General features: G+C 44.2%; 2 protein-coding genes across 2 annotated transcripts; one reads left to right on the forward strand and one right to left on the reverse strand.

Annotated features, from left to right (window-relative positions):
* Positions 1–6,726: 6,726 nt before the first annotated feature.
* On the reverse strand, positions 6,727–9,187 carry MCAT (malonyl-CoA-acyl carrier protein transacylase). The gene is made up of 4 exons (XM_058022409.1): positions 8,744–9,187; positions 8,560–8,647; positions 8,078–8,295; positions 6,727–7,805 (listed from the first exon to the last, which is right to left on the reverse strand). The coding sequence occupies exons 1-4, from the start codon at positions 9,185–9,187 to the stop codon at positions 7,383–7,385; spliced, it is 1,173 nt and encodes a 390-aa protein (XP_057878392.1). The 3' UTR covers positions 6,727–7,382.
* Positions 9,188–9,441: 254 nt separating this feature from the next.
* On the forward strand, positions 9,442–18,960 carry TSPO (translocator protein). The gene is made up of 4 exons (XM_058022821.1): positions 9,442–9,507; positions 15,210–15,410; positions 17,102–17,240; positions 17,990–18,960. The coding sequence occupies exons 2-4, from the start codon at positions 15,223–15,225 to the stop codon at positions 18,164–18,166; spliced, it is 504 nt and encodes a 167-aa protein (XP_057878804.1). The 5' UTR covers positions 9,442–9,507; positions 15,210–15,222; the 3' UTR covers positions 18,167–18,960.
* Positions 18,961–19,212: the final 252 nt, after the last annotated feature.

A 19,212-nucleotide genomic window follows, 5' to 3' on the forward strand; every position in this document is an offset into this window, starting at 1 on the left:
CCAATGGAGCACCAGAAGAGGAAACCTACAGTAACCTCCAGACAATTCCAGACACCACAGAGCAAATGGAGTTTGATATCAGGTATCACACTATATTAATACCCCTTCTGTCCTCCCCAAGTACAAAGTGCCAGACTTTCCAGAAAACTGCTAAGCCAAGTAATCATAGTGCATACTACTGGAAGTGGAATAGATGCAAGTGTAGATAACCTGTGGTGCCTAACATGGACTATGCAAGATTATGCTGCATTAAATGTCTGTAAGTTTTTATCTTGCACAGGGGCACAGATATGGCTCTTTATTGGAGACCCACCTGTTACAGCAAGCAGCTGAAGAAGCCATTTTTACATAATTCTCCAGGCGCCACTTACCACAAACTAGTAGTGTTGCCTTGGGTTTTTCTTAATCCCATACATACATTTTTTCCAGTACAAGAATCAGGGGTTGCCTTTCTCCCCCATCTGTGAAAATTCCTTTATGTGGTTTTTCTGGTGGTTTTTTGTAGGTGGACTGCCAAGCCCAAGGGGTTTTTTCAGCAGACTCTAGAATTAAGCTCTTAAGCCTACTTACTATTTTGCAGATCTGGTGAACAGATCTCAGCAGAAATGCAAATTAAAATAAAAATGTATGTTTGTATTATTTGTCTACCAGAACAAAATCATGTGTCTAAGAGAAGCTAAATCTAATGGGAAATTTTCATCAGGAAAGCATAACCAGTGTTTAGCATCAACATGTGCCACAGATGTTCAAGTTTCTGTATATCCCAGGACCTCCTGAAAAGCCTTAAGGTTTTGTGTCAGTTTGTACCTGGGCACCACCCAGTAGCTGGAGACCCACACTGCACAGTGGAACTCATTGGAGTAAATCCATTGGATGACAAAGCCAACATTTTAGTAAGAAGAAATATCTTGCAAGGTTTGAAGTGAAGGCAGTTTCAATATTTTGACTTGGTGGGGAAGGGAGTAGGATAATCAAAAACCCCAAACCAGAATCTCATTGTCTTATATAAAGAAATGAAACACCTAAAAAATCAACATGTTTTTTCAAAAGTGCCAAATATGTAACTTCATGTATGGGCCTAAAATACTTAATCAATAAAGTCATAAATAAAGGGAAACAAACCTCCTGCAACATTTCAGTTTTACATTCCCAGTTAGCCCAGCTGTTGGGGGAATTACATTACCTGACTTTTGCAGAGTGCTTTTAGAGAATTGCTGTTGCAGGTTCTCCTCTAACATGCACATCCTGCCTGCCTTGCAGCTCAGCTACTCAGGTTGGCCGTCAGCTAGCCCTGATTGGAGATGAATTTAACAGGAGGCAGCACAGGACATTAGAAGAAACACTGCTTCACCTGGCACGAGTGTAAGTTACCTTATTGGCAGATCCTTTTAATAATCATGTTAGACAAACAAGAATGTTTCTGTACACAAAATAAAAAATTTATTGCTGCTACTGCTGCCTCATATAGAACATAGAAAAGCAAAGCAGCTTGTTTTACAAGGAAAGGTTTTGTAATAATGTAAAGTGTAAGTTGTTTCAACATATTACAGTCATTTAAAGTGGAAAGACTTAAATAGTGTCTTGCTATTTCAAATTCCTCAGAGGCACAGTAACTTTAGACTCAATTTTAAGCACAACTGAGTGATGAGAGACTTGTAGCCCAGTGTGGGATTAACATGCTACTGCATGTACAATAACTTACCCACGCACATCCAAGAAAACATGGCTGGAACTAGTTGGAACTGCCTTTCATCTGCTGTGAGCTGAAGGGTTCTCCTGCATAGTTATTAACTGACATGCAGCAGTGTCCTGACATGAGATATTCAGCTGTGTCTGAAGTCCCAGGCATTCTACCTTATTTTCTCCTTGCTTCTGGGAGGGGAAGGTCACTCATTGCAGACCTAACAGAATGCAGTTCAATTACAGCTGTGTAACATAACCTGTAAATATATGTGTATATAACATTTGTATGCACCTTCCACCTCAGCAAAGCTGGATTCACACCCCAGAGAGAGCCTGTGACACTGCTGTGTCAGTCTTGTATTGCTGTCCTGATTCATCAGACACGAACGTCTCTCGTTGGGTTGTGCTCTATGCTCTTCCAAGTTTGAAACAACCACAAAGATTGTCACTTTATCACTTAATTCTGAACTTAAATTATCTTTAGATTTCAAAGGTCTTCTTCCTGAATATTTAGAGAAATGTATATGTACACATACAGTTTAGGAAGGAACATACTAAAGGTTTTTGTTTGGGTTTTGTTGGTTTGTTTCCTAAACATTGCTATTTTATTTGCCACTTTTTAGAATAAATGTTATATCCTCATACTTTCTTTGTTTAAATCATCAGGGTTGCTATCAGTGTTTTCCAGACATGGAATGTTATTAAAAGTGTTATAAGAAGCTGTGGAGATGTGAGCAGTAACTGGACAAAGCGGATCACTGGCTATGGAGGCTGGGTACGCTCTCTCCCTTTTCTCCCACCTTTTTGTTGGCACATAGGCAACAGGAACACCTGACCCCCTTGTAATGTCACAGAGTGAAGTATATCATGTGGCTTCAGGCTGGGCTTTATCCCTTAGTTTGTTGGTACCCCCTTGGTGCCCAGTTTTTTTTCTCTCTAGGCTGAAATTTCTCATTTAAAGACAACCCAAATCCCACACAACTCGTGGGGTTCTGTTCAGAGGGGAGGCACCTGCCACTATCAGATGTTGGAAGGGTCTCCCTGGGGAGATGAGCAGAGCAGAGCTGCTGCCAGTAGTACTTACCCAGAGGAGAGGAGGATTCTTTAGTGGCTGGAGCCCCCAGTAAAACTGACCCCCCCTCTGCATTTCTGCAGCAGAACCAGACCGTGCTCTCGGGCCCACACTGACCTCCCACATGGGCACTCTTTTAATTTCCTTGCACCCTCTTTTTGCTGCTTGTTATTGCTAATGACCAACCCCTTTCTTCCCACAGACTTGCAGGCTTCCTGTCAGGTGCCTCTGCCAGAAGCTGGTGCCTGCAGCCTTGCTTGTTGCTGCCTTTTGGTGGGCCATGAATTATGGACTGTAGAATTAGCACACACAATTACCACAGGAGGTCATTGCTGGACACTGACCAACATCACTAACACCCCAGTGGTGGCAGCTGGTTTGTTTTTCAAATTTACACTGATAAAAATCTCTTTAATATTTAAACCTAGGCGAGTGCTGGGTCACTGCTTTTTCGTATCTTTTTTAAAGAAAAAACTTTTAAAATAAGGAGGTTGTTGCTGGATAACTGCCTGACTTGCTAGTTTTGAAATGTGACTCCAAGCAATTAGAAAGTCTGTCTTTTTTATGTTTATTTTAATGCAATATAAAGTGTCTATTTCCTATAAATGAGTTTGTTAAAGAGATTCTGGATGTGAAGAAAACTGAAGGCATGCTGGCCATCCTTTAAATTTTAACACTGTAAAAGCAATATAAAGATTAAAACCATGATACTTTTTTAAAATTAAATTGTTGCTTCAAACCTTCTGCAGTGCTGTCTGCTTTATTTTCCAAGACTCTGCTGTCACACGTTAATGGCAGTATCTTCTGCCCCTTTTCAAAGTAAAACTAGGAGCTGCCCAGAACAAAAGCCCAAGAGCTGATGGATTCTGAGAAGGGATTTTCTCAGAGGATGTCTTTTCACAAGGCACGTGCTTGGGGACACTGGAAGCCTGAGGGGAACATGAGCACAACTTAGAGGATGGAGATGGCCGAGGTGTCACCCTCCATGGGTGGCCATTAGGGCACAGCTGAGTTTTTCCTCTCTCAGCGTCTCCCATTTGTGCCTGGTGTTCTCTCTGTATCTGTGAGTGCATCTTCTCTTTTTGCTCTTGAAGCTGGTTTGCAGTATCCAGCTATAGACTCTCAGTGAGAGAAAACGAAAGTGCAGCTCTGTGGTTTGGATATTCCCCTCAGCACAGGGGATGCCTGCTTTTTGCCCAGACAAGCAACTCCTACCTTTAGTGTATTTTTAAAACAGGAAAATACAATATTTAATGGATTTGTGAGCTAAGCATTTATCAGAGAAGTTGGAGTTTCAAGTTCAAGTCTCTGTTTTAAATGAGACAAGGAATTTAAACCCCTCTTTAGTGAAGACAAATGCCAAATCAAGCCAAATTTAAGTATGCTGAGAAACATGCTTCCTCTCTTTAATGAATGGTGCCTAAATCCCATTATGATGCTAACTGCCTATCTCAAAAAATGTTTCTGGGAAAAATAATGAAGCTTCACTAGACTATTTCATTTGACCGTTTCATGCAAAGGATTTTGAAATATCTTTGAATGACTTTAAATACAGAGCAAAAGGAAAGCAGGGAAAGAAATATAAAGGGTGATGTCTCCAGCATACCCCAGAAATTCAAGTAGCAGCAGCAGCATATATTCAGTGTCATGTTTTTTCAAAATGCTCTCAAGCTGATGTGCCCTTCAGCAGGAGGTAGGCAAGTTTTTTCTAGAAAAGCACAGTTCACACAACTGGAACTGGAGTCACACACAGGCCAGAGGCTGGCCCACATAGCCAAAAAAACAGACTAAAGTTTTATCAGTGAATTAACTGCTCTATTGAGCTCTGTTAGCAATGTGATAGAAAAATATTTTAAAGTTATTATTTAGTAAAGGGTAAAATTTAACATCAGGAGGGTCTAATAAATGAACTATTCGTATGTAATAAAAGTACCAGCCGTGAAAAAATTGACTCTTCCCAGCTGAATCAATTTAATACTATCAAATAATTATTTCTAGATAAATAACCTTTATGCACAGGGGAGTAATGAGGAACAGGAAACTCTTCACTGCCTATTTTATCCAAGAGCTGTGTGGGGTGATTCTGCTTTTTCCCACTTTTGTGTTGAATCACAAGAGAGGGGAATTTCATCATCCAGCATGCATGGAGCATAACACAGTCTCAAGGAATACAAAATTCAATCCCAGCAAAGAAACAAGTGAAACACAAAGCAAATGGCATCCAAAGCCACAGCAGTCAGCACCAACTGGAGTAGCTGGGAGCAGTTGGTGCCAGGCTCCTGTTTCACCTGTGGAGCACAGTTAGTTAATCCTTTGGTCACAGCCCCACAGTGACTCAGGAGACCCAACGTTAATTCTGTTTTTTTCGCTGCACACTTCCTGATATGTGACAGCATTTACGGCACTTGATTTTCTTCCACATCCTGTTATGCTTGTTCATAGGTGAAGGAGCCACACTGGTTTGTCACCTCTGAAATACTCAGTTTCCAGAAGCAGAGGGGATAGAGGAGCAAGTGCATTAAAGAAATGCTTTGAGATCCAGGATCTGTAATTATTTGGGCACTTTCTGCCCAGGCACAGGCAATGTTATTGCACACGTGAGGTGAGGCTGTGCTGACGGGCACCACACAAAATCAAGCCCTGAACACTCTCCATACAGAGGTACAACACCTCCATCACACTTCCTCTGCTCCTAGGAATTGCAACATCAGCACAAAAGCATGATTCCCTCTGGCTTCTGGTTCTGGAGACACAAAGCTCACTGAGGAGCAGCCTTGGCTCAACCACTGCACAGAGGAAAAGCAAACACCCAACAGTGGTGACAGGTCCTTCTTCCCACTAATTAAACAAGACCCACAACATTGGAATGCTCTTATGATACAGATTTCCCTTCAGCATTCTTCAGCTGACAAAAGTGCAAAGGTTATCAATGGTTTGCAAACAGGAGATTTCTAGCATGGATTTCCCAAAGAGCTTTAATTCCCAACAAAGTGTACAACAAAGTGAAATGAGGGGGGAAAAAAAAGGCAAAAAATCATGGCAAGAACACTACAAATAGAAAACAGGTCTCCAACATTTCCTCAGAAAGGTTAAATAATTAAAAAGAAAGTCCAGAACTTTCAAAGCACACACTTAGTTTCACCTATCATAAAAGCTGGTTTGAAAGTCAACCTTGCATTTGGTCCTACAAGGTGTGGTCAGAAACTTCTAACACAGGACAATCCAGTGTTTAATAATATGAATGGGATTTAGTTGCAATATTCTAACCAATACTTCTAACTGAAGATTTTGGTATGCTTTTCTGAATAATTAACACCTTACCTGTAACACAGGAACCTTCACTGAAATAATTTTCTTTACAGTTTTTCCAAACTTTAATCTTCAGCCTCTAGCAGTTGAATGGTGAAGCTGAAAAACTCTGCAGTACTTTACTAATTGTTAATGTTTACACATGCTAAAAGTGGAATTTGTACTGTGAGGGCAGGCACAGCTGCCAGCTGCAGTCCACAAAAGAACTGTTTAATAATACAGCCCTCTTAGCAATGATAATAAGGGCCAGTGTTTTTAATTCACTCTCCCTGTCATAAATGTGAAGTTACAGAATGATTGGTACTGTAATTGACAGTTCTCCAGCATTTCATAATACATTATTGAAGATACTGTCAGTCATTTGATTTAAGTAATATATCCTATTTTTTTTCTATATATCTGTTAAATACAGCATAAAAATACCAAAATAAAAAATACAAACTGGGTAATGGGAAGCTCTTTCCAGAAGGGTTTGGGACAACCTGCTGATCTCCAGCTCATCATTTCCAGCTGCCAGGAAATGTACATATTTTTGTAAAGCTTTTTTTCCTAGTGAACATTTCTTGTGTAACTTAGCACAATCAGTGTGGCATTGGACAACTGGAGGGCAAGTTACTTCCATCCACATGTGGACAGAGCCAATAATGATGCACCCCAAAGCATTAAAAATAGCAAGAAAAGCTTCAGTTTATTTATAGTTTAACTTTAAGAAAATAATGTTTCTAGTAACATCATCTGCCTCACTCAGCTGCTACCTGGTAATGTTGACACAAAGTAAGAGAACTTTACATAGATGAATACCCCACAAGCCAGCTGAGTAAGAAAACAGGAACATCAGCACACTGAAAGCCTCGCAACAAATGGCTCCTCTAAATGCACCCTCCAGCCCACGGCAGGGCCCTCCACAACCTGAAGCCAACAACCCCTGCATTCCTGCAGATCCCTGCACCAACAGCCAAGGCTACCAACTGGAACCTGAATCCACACCCAAAAAACTCCCCCAAAAAACAACCAAACAAAACAAAAAAAAAAGAAAACCACCCAAGAGGGAAAGTTGCTTGCAGGATTGAGGCCAAACTGTGCTACTTGGCCTGTTCATTGACAACTTTGCAGTCCCAACACAGATGGAAGAGCCAAACTTTGCTCTCCCCTTTCCACACCTGAGGAATTCAAAGGAAAATGTTCCTTGCAATTTTGCACATAGTGAGTGCTCTTTACATCATGAGAAGCCATGAATGTCTAAGGCTTCCTCTTTTGGGAGCACAAAGTTTTAAACTAGAAAAAAACTGAGTTGTGTGGATTTTTCTCAAAAGGTTATTTAGGTCTCCGCTGCTTCCTCATCTTCCAGAGCATCTACATGTTTATATTGTTTCCAGGCCTTTAAATTACATTGTTTGAGAATGGCTCCCAGTTGATTCCCAGGCCCCACTTCATACGTGTAAGGAAATTCTGTTCCTTGCTTTCTTTCGTACACTGAGTGCATGGTCTGCTCCCACAGAACAGGTGACACCACCTGCTTCACTAACAGCTTCTGAATGTGCTTTGAGTGCATGTACTTTTTGCCATCGACATTGGAATACACACAGAGCAGCGGTTTCTGAATTTCAATCGATTTTAGAACTTCAGCCAGTGGCTCTACTGCTGGTTCCATAAGTCTGGTATGAAAAGCCCCACTGACTGGAAGCATTTTTGTACGTTTAAAATAATATTTTCGGGCATTCTCCTGCAAAAACTCCAAAGCCTATAAAAGAGAGAGAGAAGTGAGTCTTGCGCAACAAAGGTTTTCTCAGTCACCCCATAAGAATCACCTCATCAGACTTACTGTGATAAAGAAATTCCTTTCCCTACCCAACAACTGAACACATGCTGGAAAAAAAACCACCCCACGATCAAATACTTTTGTTTGGACAAACTAAGGCCATACATAACACCCACACAGAAGCGCAAAGTAAGAGTTTTTTAAAAGCTAAATGCTCAGTTCAAAGGAAGGAATAGTTTACCCTGAAGCAATACCTGTAAGTGTCCTGCAATGACTCTGCTGTCTGGAAACAAATAGTTTGAAACTGTGCACACGGGGTTCTCTATACCCAGCGATTCACAGTGTTTACGGGCTTCCAGGCAGGCAAATTTGTAATTTGCCTCTCGCCGGCCGACAACCGAGAGCATTCCACTGGGGACAGCTTCCGACGCCCTTTGCATGGCTTCGGCGCGCACCTTCACCGCGTACAGCGCTACGGAGAGAAACAGAGAGGCGGCGTAAATGTGAGCGCGGGCACCTGCGCGCAACAAAGGGCAGCTGTTCACTCGTCGTGAAACGTCAATGCTTTTAATGCCGTGTTACACGCGTTAAAGCGAACAGTCGAAGTAGGAAGTAAAATTTCTCCTCTAATTAAAAATAAGCGAGAAGGACACAGTGATAACAGGCAACGCTTTGGAAACAGCACGGGCCCGGGCTGGGAGATCCTAGCAGGGAGTTCCGCACGTCCCCCGGGCACCTTCGGCAAAGTCCAGGGCTCCAGCGAAGACCAGCGCCGCGAACTCCCCCACGCTGTAGCCGGCGGCCGCCACGCAGCGCTCCACGACCTGCGGGGACAGAGAGCCGAGCGCCGCCTCAGCCGCACCGCGGGCAGGCCCGAGGCGCCGCCGCCCCGACCCCCCGCGCCCTCCGCGCTCCCTCACTTCAGGCTGCAGGTGGTTGAGCTTCTCCACGGCGGCCAGGGAGGCGACGAACACGGCGGGCTGGCAGTGCTGGGTGCGGTCCAGCGCGTCCCGCGGCCCCTCCAGGCAGAGGGAGAGCAGGTCGTAGCCCAGCACCTTCTCGGCCAGGCGGTACATGTCCCGCACGCCGGGGTACTGCTGCAGCCCGCGGCACATGCCCACGAACTGGCTGCCCTGCCCCGGGAAGAGCAGCACCGTGCCCTCCCGGGGGCACCGCCGCTCCTGCCTCGCCGCCGCCGCGCCCGGTTCCTCGGCCTCCACCGAGCTCTGCAGGAGGTCGCTCAGGGTCGCCGCCCGGTCCCCAGCGCCGGGGCGGGAGCTGCCCCACCGCCGCGCAGCGCCGCGGAGGCCGCCGCGCCCGCTGCAGCCACCAAGCCGCCATGGCGCCGCGGCCCAGCCGCCCATGGCCGCCGCCCGGGAACGGGCGTTGCCACGGGAACGGGGCGGCCCCCGCCAGCAGCCGCTGCCGGGACGGGGAAGGAAGGGGGAAGGGAGGGAGGAAAGGAGGGAGGGAGCGAAGGAGACCGGTCGGACCGCCCCGGCGCTCACCGCCCTCAGCCCCGCGCGCCGCCCTGGCCCGGCCCGCGCCAGGCGCTTCCGCCCGCCCAGCGCCGAGAGCCCGCCCCGGGGCGGGGGAGCCCGCCCGGCCGGCCCCGGGGGCGGCGCTTGGCTGCCCGGGCAGAGCAGGCGAGACCGGCGGCAGCGGCAGCGCGGCACGGGAGGAGGTAACGCCGGCGCTGCCCGCGGCACGGCTCGGGGTGGGACGGGACGGGGAGCCCGAGGGGCGGCGCAGCCCCGCGGCGGTGCCCGGCTGCTCGCCGGAGGGGCCGCCCGACCCCGCCCCGCCCGGGTCCCGGCGCTCCCGCAGCGCTGCTGCTGCCGGGACCCCGCCGCACCCCGGGCGCCCTCGGCTCCCCCGCGGGTCGGCGGAGAGGGTTGAGGGAGCGATCCCGCACTGCTGCTGGCGACAGCCTCGTGCCGGCCAGCCGGGACCCCCGGGCAGGACGGGACCTGCGGTGCCGGCTGGAGACGGGCGGGGCGGGCCCGCTCACGGGCGGACAGGACGTGGGCAAACACTCATGGCTTTTCCGTGCCGGGGTTTAGCGTGGAAAATGCTTTAAAATAAACAAACCAAACCACCAAGCTGTGAAGCTTGCTCTTAATTTCGATCCGGCACACGAGGTTTTCAGCGGCTGGCAGAGGGGCAGAGCCCGTTCCTCCGGTCCCACCGGGCCGGCAGCTCTCGGCACTCGGGAGAAGTTTTCACGCTGCTGTTTAACTAAAGGTATCTTCCTTCAGTGTCGCCGAGGAACTTTTCTTTAAGGGTGAAAGAAACGGCTTTGGTTTTCAATTCCAAATTTTTGGGTGATACTTATAAATCAAAGCCCAAAAAGCACTGTGATGTTATTGGAGCGTTCAACGCTAAGATTATTTTTTTTTAAAAGCGAAAGTTGGCGTGCTGGAGTTGCAATTGTGTAACGACTTTGCATTAAGTAAGGTTGTGAAACAGTATCAAGCATTGAGTCAGAGCAGCTCTGTAAAACAGACTGTAAGTACGGCTTGGGAGAAGGAAAATGTGTCATAGCAGGGAGTTATGTTGACTTTTTTTTTCTCTCACTTTTGTATTCTCTGTGCTATTTTGTAAGAGTATTTCTTCCATTTGCGTCAGCCTCCAGGTAAAACACCTGGAAGTGAGCTGCTCAAGTTAGCTGAAATGTATTGGCAGGTACAGAGGAGATATCTGACATACATGTGACCATATCCCAGCCCGTGGCTGCCTCTACTTGTAACATAAGCATCAATGAGAAGAGATTGAGAGTAAATGGCAAATTCTCCCAGCAAAAATCTTGCTCCAGGATGCATTTCAGTTCCCTGTATGTGAATAAATCAGAGATTTATTTGCACAACTTATGCTCTGCCATGTTGAAATCTCAGTGGGGAGGGAGATTTTTTGTCTCCATCTGTATACCTTACATTGTAGTCTTCAATAAATACCGTCTTTTTAAAAATTCTAAATACATATTATAAACACATATTATACACTTATTAGATATTTATATTGTTTATATCCTATAACATTTATTGTTTTAAGTGTCTATATTACTTGAGATTAGATAGCCAGCTTTTTTTTTTTTTTTTTGTGGTGGCTGTATTTTTTGTCATAAGCTGAGATATAAATTTGATTTTAGTGTTGCAGCTTCCCAGGAATTAAATCCACAACGCACATAAATAGTTTATCAGTATAAATTAAGTATGTTGTCTTTAATTTTTCAGACAGCTATCTTGGGAAGAAGCCTTCTTCCTGGGGAAAATCTGCCTCTCAGACCTGGGCAGAGCCATATTTGCCCTTAAAAAAAAATGTATGGTAGAGGATGAAAGGGAGAGTATGTGTCTTGGGGACTCCCTTCCATGGTATGGTCCCAGCTTTGTCAGTCCATCTCCAAACACTGGGCACTGGGAACCCAAGGGCTGCCAGGGTGATTTAGCTCTGCTGGGAGTTTTTTGTTTGTGATTTTAATGCAATTTTAAGCCCCATGTGATTGGACAGCCAGCCCCAAGCTGCACATGGATGGAACTAGTCAGAAGTTTTATCAGCACAAGGGTGTAAGAAAATGGGATGAAAGCAGTTCTCCTTTCCTACCTTTCTTCTCCTTCCTGCTGACAGAATGCCTCAAGGAGGGAAAGGCACCTGTCCTTCAGAGACCTCCTCAAGGCAAAGAAGTGTTTCAGTTCATTTTTCATCAGGCTGAAGCAACTCAGCTGTTCTGTCATGATATATCTAATCCCACCTACAGAGCAGCCCATCCCTTTCTTTGGGTGCACAGTGTTTTTTCCAGAAAGAGACATAGAAAGCTTCTGGTAGCTTTTTCTTCATGTTATGCCACCACAGAAAAACAGCAGAGAGAAGCCCATTAGGTAGCAAGTTTAACTACTGCAGTTTCCCCCCATTTATTTCTCCTTTTACTTTATGTAGCTGGAACTAACTTTGGGTAAGTCAGATATTTTGAATACTTAGAATAATTATTCTAACATGTATATAAAGCAAAGTAGCCCTCACTGCTCTGCTGGAGCTGCCTGAAGTCACACTAGGGCTAAACAGAAAAGGGGCAGCATGATGAAGAATATATTGCAGGACAGAGATAAGAAGTGGAAAAGAAGTAAACAAGTTAAGTGTGTGTGAGAAGAAAATGTTTCCAACCTTGGTGGTTCTTAGAGGCAGATATCTGCTGGGTACACTGCAGATACCATTCACAGACATCCAGCATTCTTCAGTATGAAGATGAGGGTGCAAGAATGTTGTGCAACTCACCCTGGAGCTGCAATACAATTGGGAAAGTAGTTATTATTTCTAGGTTGAGTAATGCTACCGCAGCCAGTGGGGCTGTGTTAGCAAGTCTGTGGTGTTCAAGTTCTCACCAATTCATTTCAGATCATCAGCTGTACACGGAAAGGAAGGCAGGGCTGATGAACCTCTGTGCTCACATTACTTTTAGAAAATGTACAGACTCTCCAGTGCACCTTGCCTTTTACTCATTCTCTTGCTAAAGACCTACATCAGGTAACCAGACACAGACAGATGTGGCTTTTCCCATGCTGTTTTCTGAGTTACCTGTGCTTTTTTATGGAAAGTTGATACCAGTATTTAATTTCTTGGGAATGAAAACACAAGAACTCCCACTGCTGATGGACAGCTGCGGTCATGCTGCCAGCACACCTTGCTGCATAGTTTCATTCCTCCTTCTTGCAAGATAGAGTATTTTGCCATGCTTGGGAAATCCTGAGAGATACAACTGGAAAATACAGCACATAATTCATTAATAGCAATAGTTGTTAAAAGACTGGGACACCAAAATTCAATTCCTGCCAGTATGTTCAATCTCTTAATTTCTATTTCCACCCCTTTGCTCTGCATGAGTGGCTTCACTTGTCTCTTTTCTTTGCTTTGCACCTTCCCTGTTTCTATTTGCCTGTCTAGTTTTCTTTCTCTTAAGAATTATTTCAGTGTTCTTTCTCTAACATGCATGGGTACATCATTTATTCACTAATGACTGCCACAGAGCAGTATTGTTTCAATTTTATAGTATTTAGCACTTTCAGACTTTGTTCCCTGGGAGGAAGTTGACAGAACCCTTGACAAAATCTGTTGCTGATTGCTGTGAGGAGACCATCCTTATATTGTTAACATCCAAATAAAGCATAAAGCCCGTTGGGTTATTGCTTATCACTTTTGAAAAAATAGTATTTGGCAGCCACTCTGGAGTTGCACATATCACAGCATGTGTAGAGAGCTAAGCCTGGCCTCCCTGTAGGCAAAGCAAAAGGGTTAAAAATTAGTGAGATCTTATTAACTTGCAATTTTTAACTTAACCTTTGGGAATTACTCATCTGAAGGCAGCCAAAGAAGAATCATTGTGCTCAGAGCTCTTGTTCCCATCACACCTTGTTGCTCCTGCACATGGCACTTGCTTCACATCCCAGTAAAAGCTGAGCCTTTCATGCTGTCAGTGGGGATGACAAGTAGTGCACACAGCAGCTGGCAGCCTGCTTCCTTGGGAAATAACAGCACAGATCTTAGTGCAAGAGAACAGGAGAACTCCTCTGCTCCTCTTAAGATGCTTCTCTTAAGTGGAGTCCACTAGGCAGAAGTACGGCAGCAGTGAGCCCTGCAGATTTTTCCTCCCTCCCTTGTCCATCCTCTACCCAAGACCCAATTGGTCCTATCACAGCAGAGTACCACATTGCACTCCTCTTCCTCCTTTTCCCCAGCCTCAGTTCTAAATTCTTCCCAGCTTGGCTCTTTTCACCCATTCAGTCTTTTTTTGGTTTTTGACCATGACTTGTATCTCTGATGGCTTTGTCTGCTGCCTTTTTGTCTGTATTTCTATTCATTGCCCACTTCCCCCAAGCCCACAGCCCAGGCCTACCTGGCCCTTCATGTTTACCCCTCTCAACCTGTCCCTCCATGCTCAGTTTGCTTTCAAAACTCTGCTCTGCTTCTATCATCAGGATTTCTCTCGATCCCATGCAAACTGCATTGTGATCCCAGCCACTGAAATCTCACATTAAATCTGCGTGGGCAGAGCCCTGAGTGCAGGGACAAAAACCATAATGCAACAACTTTCTTGCTGCCCAAGCTTACCCTGATCTCCGAAGAGAAATTCACCAGGTCAGAGCTGTGACAATGCAACCTCATCTGTGCGATTTCCTATTGGTTTAAGCACATCTGTCACAAGTAGGATTTCCTCTTCCCCACTCCCTGCCTCCTCATCCCAGCAGTCATGACTAAAGCAATAGAAGCTTTGAAATCCAGGGAAACACAACAGCCAAGACAGTATCAATATGGCACTTTTCTCTGACAAGCATCTGAAATGCTCATTGACCTAAAACTTTATTTTCTCTCCTGGGCCTTCTGCAGTTGCTCTTTCCCCACTGCTGCAATCTCAGAATCTCTCTCCTGAATAACAGATGAACAGGAATTGGGTGTATTTGCCTACTGTATATTTGAAAAAACATCTTTCAGTTCTGCCCTTTTTTTTATTGTAGCTCTAATGTTTACATTTCAGTAAACTAAGCACAGCTCTTCTGGAACATTTGGCCTCTGGCCAGAAAATCTGCAATTAAACTTTGTCCTCCTTCCTTGCTTGCTGGTTTTCCTGCTGCCTGTACCCTAACGAAAGCAGCATGGCCCAGCAGAGCAAAGCATTACTTAGCCCTACTTCTGTAGGCAAATTTAATGGGCTTGGCAGCAACAATTGCTGCAACTGATTGAATGCTTCATGAAGGAGCCAAAGGTGTACTCCCCATGTATCCAGATCACCTTCCTTGTTTAGCAAAACACCAGTTAAGTACTTACCTTCTCAGTGTCCTCCCTGCTGTTTGTGTTCCAAGGCAGCTTCTCAGGTGGCTGCTACTGTCACATCCCTCTGGCTCCCGCTGAGCATCCTGCAGACAACACCTCACATTATTTTGCTTGAGCACAGGAAAGCACATGCTCTTTTCTTCCTTGGCTCTGCCACTTCATTGAGGGAATGGGCTTTTTGGTGAATACAGAAATACACACTTCTTACTGCATTTATTTATTTTCCAAGTGCAGTTCATATAACATTCAAACTGCTTTATTCCTGTGCCATACTTATTAGTGAGGATATTTCTGTAGGTAAAATTCAGAAATCTTCATGCACTCAGCTGAGAGAGAAGTAAAGGCCCACTTCCCTCTGGCTCCCACCTCCCCAGGGACAGATTCCTTTACAGGTACAGGTAAGATTATGGTACAAGATCCATTCATTTCAGCTGCAGTCTCTCTCAGTGACAACACTGGGCTGTGGATGAGATCTGACATGCATGTTTTTCAAATCTGTTAGAAATGGAAACTTTTGCAGTTGCATTTTGCAAGTTCTCTGCCAATCAGTGTTGGGTTTTTTTTCAGGTTCACTGTCTCAATGGAAGTGGTACCAGCCTGGGCCCCAGCAGTAGGTTTCACACTCCTGCCACATGCAGGAGGATTGTTAGGAGGCAATATAACCAAAAGGGAAATCCCAACATGGTATCAAACTCTACAGAAGCCATCCTGGTGTCCACCTAACTGGATGTTTGCTCCTGTTTGGGGAACTCTCTATACATCTATGGGGTATGTTTTTCACATTGTATTAAGGCACTGGCCTGATCTCAAAGTTGCATTTGGTATAATGCTGGACCAGAGGATATGACTGTACTCCTGTGGCTTTATGTTAGTAAGGAACTGTGTCAACCTGCTTCTTTAACAGGTAAAAACTTGTTTTGGGAGTCACGTGTGGGTTTGATAGGACATTTTGTATGCAGAAGTACCTGCATCAAAAGCAGCAGCTTGAAAAGCTGCCATTAATTTGTTTTCCTCATTCATTCTGAGGGGAAGACATGCCAAGCTGGAAACAGCAGAGCAAGGCAGCACTGGGATTTCTTCTAAGTATATCTTTCAGTAGTTTTAAGAAAATTAAAAAAAAGGGGTGGGGGAAATTAGGATAGAACTGTTCTAACAGAGCTCAATAATGCAATGGATGAAACTGAATGCTAGACTGGCACTCCCATGTTCTCTAATTTTGGTTTCATTTTCTTTCCAGAAAAGCTTTGTAATTTTTATAGCCTCATGTCCTGTCCCTCCCCTCCAGACCTCTCTTTTCCTTTTCCTCACAGACTGTACTTTTTAACTTATTTAAGTGGAATACTTCTGTATTTGAAGAGTTAACATTTGAATGAGATCATTACTGACCTGTGAATAAAAACATGCCTTGTATCAAGGAGAAAAGAGCTGGGTGGCTTTCCCAACTCCCTTCAAGCTGATTGCACAATCTGTAACCCTGTGTCTGGATTCCTCACCACAAATCTGGGTAGCAGGTTAAATACCTTAAAGTCCAGATTGTGACAGTTTATAACTTATTTTGGTAATAGCAGAATCACTGTATCCTAAGGTGGATGGTCTTGCTCATGTATTATACATGCAGCCCAGTGGAAAGATCACACTTACTACCAGCCTTCTCTAATCCATCATGCATACACATTCCTTGAATGACCAAGACATTTCATTCCTCCAGAATCTCTTAAATATATGGAAAGCCACAAATAACTAGCAGCAAGATTTAATTAGCTTACCTGTCTTTCTTGACACTTCATTTCTTAGATTTGTACATACAGTATTGGTCTGAAGTTGAAGTCAGGTGTATGAACAAGTTGAAGTCCACACTGTGCTTTGGAAATCACTTAGGAAATGAAGTTTCTAATGCTTACCCTCCCCCAACTTTATTCTGTTTTCATTATTCTCTGCAATCAAACTGCCAGAGTAGCAAAGCTGCATTGTTTAGTCCATGTGAAAGTAATGAAAGTGACCAAAGGGTTCTCCTTCTCCCCCTGCTCCCCATACTGAACTGTGCTTTGGGATCCCGCTCAATGCCATTCATTTCATCTACTTAAAAACTGGGGTTGGATTTATTTCTAAAAAATCTTAAAAGCACCACATCCCAATATCAAAACAAAGTTTCTTCAGTTTTTGCATCTTAGACTTGTTTCCATTTCAACATGGTATTCTTTTTAAAGACAAATGCAGTAAGTTATCTGCTTCTATGCACTTAAAAGTAAGAATTCTGGCATGACTGGAATTTTTCTCTCTCCGTGTTATCCAGAGCAGCTGATCAAGTCTGTGCTGTCAGTTACTTTGTCAAGTAAGGCTTAGACCTCTCAGTCTTCCAAGTTAATCTAGACCCTGGCACTGAACTTATTTCATGGATCAAGAATGTGTGCTAGCTTTAAACAGTGTAGTGAATGACACCTCCCCTTTGCTTTCTGCAGATACGGCTCCTACCTTGTGTGGAAGGAACTGGGGGGCTTCAATGAAAAGTCAGTTGTTCCTCTGGGTCTGTATGCAGGGAACCTGGCACTAAACTGGGCATGGACTCCAATATTTTTTGGAGCTCACAAAATGGGATGGGTAAGTGGAACACTAAGGTATTGGCATGAAAGGTTTGTGTCATCATCTTTTCTTCCTGAAAATGGGCCTGAGTACAAAATATGGCTTTTAGAACTTTTCTAAAATTCTCTTTAATGCATGCCAGCACCCACCTAAGAGAATTTACAGATTCTGCCAGCCTTTGGTAAAAGCTTTGTGTGACTACAAAACAAACATTTATACCTTATTGCAATTCCTAGGTTTCTCTGGCAAGCAGCAGTGATAAGCAGCTTATTACAACATTATTTAGGTGATCAACACCCCTTTTAGAATAGACTTTCTGCAGCTCTCTGAAGAGAAACCGCTCAATTCTCAAAAATAAGAATTGCTAATGCAAAAAATAACATAGCAGTACATGTAATTCTGTAACAGGGAAAGACTGCAATCCATCACAGATTCGTTCACACCTCATCTCTTCAGGTGGCATGAACAAACTGGACAGGTTTGCTTGCTCCAGCTTACTCTTGGAAGTATCTCACTGCCCACTAAAGAGGGTATGGGTGAAAGAAACTTCATTCTTCCTCTCTGCTCCCAGCTGTAATGCCCTTTCTTGTATGGTTTTATGACTCAAAGTGGTTTGTAACTCAGCAGAAATCTATCTTTTTCTGCTGGCTGGTTTTCTGAGAAGGATTTAAAACACAGAGGGATAGAATAGGTGCCAGAGCTAGGTGGAAAGTGACACACAGGAAATGCAACAAGTAAAACAACACTAATCACCTTCTGTGTTTCAGGGGTTGGTGACTCTCCTGCTGACAACTGGTACAGCAACAGCTACCACTGCTTCCTGGTACAACATCAACAAAGCAGCAGCTTATTTGATGATTCCTTATTTAGCCTGGCTAAGCTTGGCTTCTGCACTCAATTATCGGATCTGGAAGGACAATCGCAACAAGAAAAGACCTGAATAAGCAATTTTCAGCCAAAACCATCTTTTTTTCCATGATAATTTTTTTATATAAAGTTACGGCCTTAGTTTATTATTAGCTGAACTGGTTCAGCCCTAACTTTGGTATTTACAAGTAGACAAAACAAATACAACTTTACTAGGCAAGCCATAAAGGGGTGTATGCCTGACTGGGTTTTATAGCAAACTAAAAGAAAGTCTTGATTGAAAAGTGGTGTCATATTCTAGTATTATATGTTACATGACAACAGCATTGTAACCATTACCAGAAGAAAGCAGGGACTCAAACATCCTTACGTTCAGAGGAAGAAATGCAGCCACACACTTAACAGTTTCCAGAAGGTGTTCCTAACAGTGACAGGGATGATTGTGGCCTGAATCTCTCATATTTACCACTAGACACAGTGCTTTTGTGCTATGATATGTCCCACTACAGCCACCAGATATTTGTCTTCTGGCCATTGTACTCTGAAAAACGTTTAAGACAATTTACAAACATTTAACAATTTGTGCCTTCCCACTTGGAAGAACTGTATGTGCATTCAGCTAAATGTATTAAACTACATGTAAACTTAATAACCTTGTTCCTTGCTGGTATTGTTTCAAATTGTTTTGAGCAGAAAAACACTGAAGGCAGAAGGATGCTACAGCCTCAAAGACAGCCCCTTCATCTCATCTCCTCCTTTGCAATGGCCAAGACAAACCAGGAAATTCAAGCAACTGTAAAGAAACTGTGAGAACCCAATCACAACATTTCTTTGATCAAATTTAAGTAAGGAGCCCAAACCAGTTGGGGTTCCCCTGAGCAGCAGGCCAGCACAGTGTGAGCATCACTTCTGGATGTGCAATCCTGCTCTCCCTTCTGCCCCACCTCCACAGCACTGAATTTTCCCAAGTTTATTTCTCCAGCCTATGCTCCAGTCAGTGGAACAAAGCAGGTTCCTGCAGATCAGCCTGAAATAGCCTCAAATATTCCTTCATGTTCCTGATCATGATGGACAATGCACTGCATGTTTGCAAGCTGGAAGCAAGGTTTAGAACTCTTACACA

This window comes from Melospiza georgiana, chromosome 4, assembly GCF_028018845.1.
Source record: "Melospiza georgiana isolate bMelGeo1 chromosome 4, bMelGeo1.pri, whole genome shotgun sequence".
Lineage (NCBI taxonomy): Eukaryota > Metazoa > Chordata > Aves > Passeriformes > Passerellidae > Melospiza > Melospiza georgiana.

Excerpts from the sequence above, each read along its gene's own strand:
- MCAT (XM_058022409.1), bottom strand. The coding sequence starts at position 9,187 with ATGGGCGGCTGGGCCGCGGCGCCATGGCGGCTTGGTGGCTGCAGCGGG. Across the intron at positions 8,648-8,743 it reads TCAACCACCTGCAGCCTGAA|GTCGTGGAGCGCTGCGTGGC; the intron begins GTGAGGGAGCGC and ends CTGTCCCCGCAG. Across the intron at positions 8,296-8,559 it reads AGCCCTGGACTTTGCCGAAG|CGCTGTACGCGGTGAAGGTG; the intron begins GTGCCCGGGGGA and ends TTCTCTCCGTAG.
- TSPO (XM_058022821.1), top strand. The coding sequence starts at position 15,223 with ATGGAAGTGGTACCAGCCTGGGCCCCAGCAGTAGGTTTCACACTCCTG. Across the intron at positions 15,411-17,101 it reads ACTCTCTATACATCTATGGG|ATACGGCTCCTACCTTGTGT; the intron begins GTATGTTTTTCA and ends TGCTTTCTGCAG. Across the intron at positions 17,241-17,989 it reads GAGCTCACAAAATGGGATGG|GGGTTGGTGACTCTCCTGCT; the intron begins GTAAGTGGAACA and ends TCTGTGTTTCAG.